This window comes from Rhagoletis pomonella, unplaced genomic scaffold, assembly GCF_013731165.1.
Source record: "Rhagoletis pomonella isolate Grant_MI unplaced genomic scaffold, Rhpom_1.0 Rhpom_scaffold_12645, whole genome shotgun sequence".
Classification (NCBI taxonomy): domain Eukaryota; kingdom Metazoa; phylum Arthropoda; class Insecta; order Diptera; family Tephritidae; genus Rhagoletis; species Rhagoletis pomonella.
This window is the reverse complement of record NW_023471171.1, coordinates 1-4,582: the sequence shown is the minus strand read 5'-3', so window position 1 is coordinate 4,582 and position 4,582 is coordinate 1. Positions and strand designations below refer to the sequence as shown.

The following is a 4,582-nucleotide window of genomic DNA, read 5'->3' as shown; positions in this document are numbered from 1 at the left end:
TGCCTATTTCTCGTTGTTCGCTTTGTGTTGCCGCAGTATTCGCCACAGTATAGTTATTATTATTTGTTTACTGTTTCCCTTAGAAAAGCAGTTATATTTTAATTATTAAATATTTGGATTCTTGATTTCACAATTAGCGTAATGGCGGCAGAGAACGTATATAAATATAGTTATAGTTAGTTATAGTTGGAGAATTATTTTTTTGTTTTTATTTTTTTAATATAATTAAATTATCCTTTTTTAATTTTATGTTGACCTTTGGGGTTTATTTTATAAATTGATTTTTATTTATAAAATGTATGCATAAAAATTCCCAAAGAGGTCGGGCAGCATAATATGATTCTATGAAATTCTAGTTATGGAAAAATATTTCATAGCCACATACATATGTATATATGCGAAAAACTTCTTTGTAAATACTTTCAGTTTCAATTCATTTATGCAGTTGCATGTACATATATAATTTTTTTAATGCTTTCGAATTTTTTTTTGCCAAATGTCTTTTTTTTAAGATAAATGCCATCATAAGATAAATGCCATAAAGAAAAATGCCATCAGATACCTATCAAAAGATATCAAAAATTTTTCCAAAATTAAAAAGAAGTCGATGTTATTAACATTTCTTTATTATATTAATATGTATATGTATTTAACAATAACAACTGAATTTGGCTTAATATTAAATTATATTAAAATATCAAATAAAATTATAAAGGAAATAAATAAATCATAAATGTAAATATATTCATACATACATATGTTTAAATAAATTATAATAAAATAGTTTTTATAAAAAGCTCCATTTTACATGACTTTAGACAATTGCGGAAAAAAGTCAAAAAAATGCCATAGAAAATCTTATCAACTTAGCTGAAATAGAAAAATTCATACATGTTTGCAAAAATCAGCAAATCGATTTCACGCAAATATCATATTTTCGGCAAGCAAGCAAATGTACAAAAGCCCGCTCCTTTCCCCGTTTCCCGCTGCTTACTCTACACTTGTCGTTCTGACTTCCATTTTTATTTTAGAGTTTGTTTTGATCCGACACAAGCACGCGCCTGCCTCCGCAAGCATCCCCTCTGTCTAGTGCTTATTATATTTCTGTTCCTCTTTCCATTTTGTTCTTATTTTTTCATTTTGCTTTGAACTATGGTAAATTTGCTCAAAGTGTGGTGGCACGGAAAAATTTTTGGTATGGTGGCAGCCGACACTTCTCTACCGACACCGTCGGTCGAGCGGTGCACTTTGTCGACGAGTGGTATATTTGGCCGACTGCACCCCAAAATTTTTGCTCAACAAAAACGGTCCACTGGAAATGCGCCTTCTCATTTATATACGTTCTCTGCTTGCGATTCTCTGTTTACGATCTTTGCGTTTACGTTCTTTGGTGTGCATAATTTTTACATTTAACTATTTTTGTTATCACCCTGTGCCGATTTGGCAAAGTTCACCGATAGTTGAACAACTCCCATGAAACACGTCGGACAGATGTCGCTTTATTTTTTGTTGCGAATTTTCCTTTTATTCGATTCGTAAACAATGACTGCAACAAGCGAAGCTGTTGAAAAAATAACTTTAACGCTTTTAAATGGCACTGGATATGTTTTTAACGTGAACGGTAAACATATACCTTAACTAGGATTTCTTAGGTAATAAACAGATTCCTGATTATCCTTAACAGACTACATTACATTGCGACGGAAGCACCGTGTTGTGGGCGCGCTGGTGGGCACGTGCAGCATCCGAGGCTGGTCGGCGAATGATTGCAGTAAGTTGGAGAAATTTGAGATAAATAACTACAGTTAAGCTCCTTCCTTAGCTTTACCACTGGAGCTAACGCCGCATGAGACACGCTTTCTGGTGGAGCGAGGCATTGCTCAACTAGTTTCCAAGCAAGAATCTTTACTGCGGGTACCAGAAGCTAGCGAGCTTGTTCAGTATCATGAGCAGTTGGAAGCAGGCTTCACTGCACAGGCGGAGACATTAAAAGCTCTAAAGTTGCGAGAGACGGAACGCAACATAAGCAATATACTGGCTGGGAAGCGAAAAAAGCTGTTAAGAGAAGGAGTAGCGGAAGCTGGTAACAAAATTTGAAAATTATTTCAAAAATAATATCCTACGCGTAGTTCATTTTCTTTACAGATATTAAACTAGATGCTGCGCAGATACTGCAAGAAATAGCCGATAATTTCGTTTTTGATCGCAAAAATGCACAACTGGAAATTGCTTGCGCTCATCCACAGCCACTTGGTAAGTACATACATGGGGCCTGTGCGAGGCACGTAATAAAAGCGGTATTACTGCCGTCTGATGAAAAATGGCAAGGTTGTTGCAAATGCCCAACTCATAATACATTGCTGGAAATTCGCGCAACACTGCGATTGTGATTGCTACTCGAACAAGCCCATACTTTTAATACTTTCTTATTTTCATAATGCGCCAATTAAAAAAATATGTAAATATTTCAGCAAATAAAACCGTGGAGCCGCCTTCTGTTGAGAATCCCCTCAAATATCAAGTATTTAGAGAGTTTTGGACACGTGGATATTATGTCACTGCAGGCGATTCATTTGGCGCTGATTTCTTGCTTTATCCTGGCGATCCACTACAGTACCACGCATCACATATCGTAGTATTACTCGAAACGCCTGTGGTGGAGCCTTTGTACTTGATTACCAAAGTGCGCTTATCCGTGATAGTAAATAAGATTTGCATTTTTGCTTACTTTGTTAGTGAGGGAGAAGGAGACGATGCTATGGATGGTGCTGGCTCAGATCGTAAGGTTCATTATCAAACTGTGCGGTGGGAAGGTAATAGAGACAAACTAACTGCAGCCGCAGGTACGAGTAGAGACAGCTGATGCAAAATAATAAAAAGTAGCAAATCATAAAACTTCCGAAAATGACTAAAGCTGAGAGATTCAGTTTTAATTAAATTTAAATGACTTTGTCCTTTGTATGTATGTAATTACATAAACAAAATTCTGTTAATATAATTAAACTGAAAAATAGGTATTGCCATGCCCTGCATTTATATAAATATATGCCCATAAGAAATTTCATTAATAAAAACGTTCGAACTCATTTCTAATCGCTCCTCCTGGCGGAATATGTTCTCTCGGTACTTAGAACATCTGCCGTACATTCTATCAATGAAAATAAACGCCTAAATTTACGAACACTGAAAGGGCATAAAAAGCTGAACGGAGCTGTAACAGCATACAAAACAACTTTTAAACTACGCAGCACCAGTGTGGTCGCCGGGGACTAGTAGGACGCAGTGGACGAAGCTACAGACTGTACAGAACACCGCACTCAGGACAGCGACAGGACGCATCCTCGTTCCCACGACAGTCGGGTCTACGTAACCGGAACGACCCAGATTTATATCTGGCCAAGGACTGTCACTCCAGCAACACTCCCCAAAAAGTCTTTGGGGATTTTGTATGCTGCTACAACAACAACAGGATGCATCCTGATGTCGCCAGAACATCACCACAACGAGGCACAAACAACAACAACAAATGCTCCCTATAAAGGAGCACAACATAATGCTCTGCAAGCAGTTTCTGATCGGGAGCCACAGAAGTGGCCACCCGAAAAGACAGCTGCTTGAACAGGAGCCCTCGCCTAGGCACGTCAGGAGTCATCTATATGAACTGACGGACGAAGCCCAGAGGTTCGTCAAGCAGCCTCTGGACCCGTCAGCTTACCGACTGGCCCTGAACGGCATTCACAGGGAGTCAGTCTCGAGTTATGTAGACTCTAGACCTGTGAATGCTGTTCTAGGCACACCACCACCGGACATAGACGAGACGGAGCTTCATCGGCCTCGGGAGACACTAACAACAATAGCCCAACTTCGCTCTGGCTACTGCAGCAGGTTAAACTCATACCTGAGTACATTGAATGAGGATGTGCGAAATGAGTGTCCGGCATGCGGAGAGACCCCACATGACTCGAAACATCTCTTCGTATGCCCGGAAAAACCGACAACCCTAACGGCTTTGTCCCTGTGCACCGACCCGATAGGGGCTGCACGCTTCCTAGGGCTGCCGTTAGTGGATCTTGACAACGACTGAGATATCAACCGATCTGGGCGGGGTTGTAGCCGCTACAACAACAACAACAACCGCATACAAATCCTCAAAGAGATTTTGGAAAATAATGCTGGAGTGAGTGATCTTGACCAGATATACAACTAGGTCCAGGTTACGTAGATCTGGGTCGGAATAGCGGCATTCGTGATAGAGTGATTATTCGTTTTCAATCGATTTTTAAATCAACAAAAAGTGCTCAGTTAGAAGTGTCTGGTAGGATGCCACAGGCGTGAGCCTCTGCTTGAGGAAAAGCCTCAACCCAGGCCCGTTATAGGCATCTCTTCAATGCATGGTTGCGCTCCAGACATATCGACCAACCATTGGGCCCGACGTACCGACGACTGCTGCTGTCGAGAACCGGACATTCATGAACACACGGAAGGCGAACTGGGACGGTTTCACGGAATTCACAGATCGCAAATTCAATGCTCTTCCTCTACCATCATGCGCGCGCGTAGCAGAGCGCAATATCCGCAGGAT

At 40.3% G+C, this 4,582-nt stretch overlaps 1 protein-coding gene across 1 annotated transcript; it reads left to right on the top strand.

Moving 5' to 3' along the window:
• Positions 1 to 1,542: 1,542 nt before the first annotated feature.
• On the top strand, positions 1,543 to 3,013 carry LOC118756869 (tRNA-splicing endonuclease subunit Sen34-like). The gene is made up of 5 exons (XM_036491607.1): positions 1,543 to 1,621; positions 1,685 to 1,771; positions 1,823 to 2,083; positions 2,146 to 2,253; positions 2,472 to 3,013. The coding sequence occupies exons 1-5, from the start codon at positions 1,543 to 1,545 to the stop codon at positions 2,861 to 2,863; spliced, it is 927 nt and encodes a 308-aa protein (XP_036347500.1). The 3' UTR covers positions 2,864 to 3,013.
• Positions 3,014 to 4,582: the final 1,569 nt, after the last annotated feature.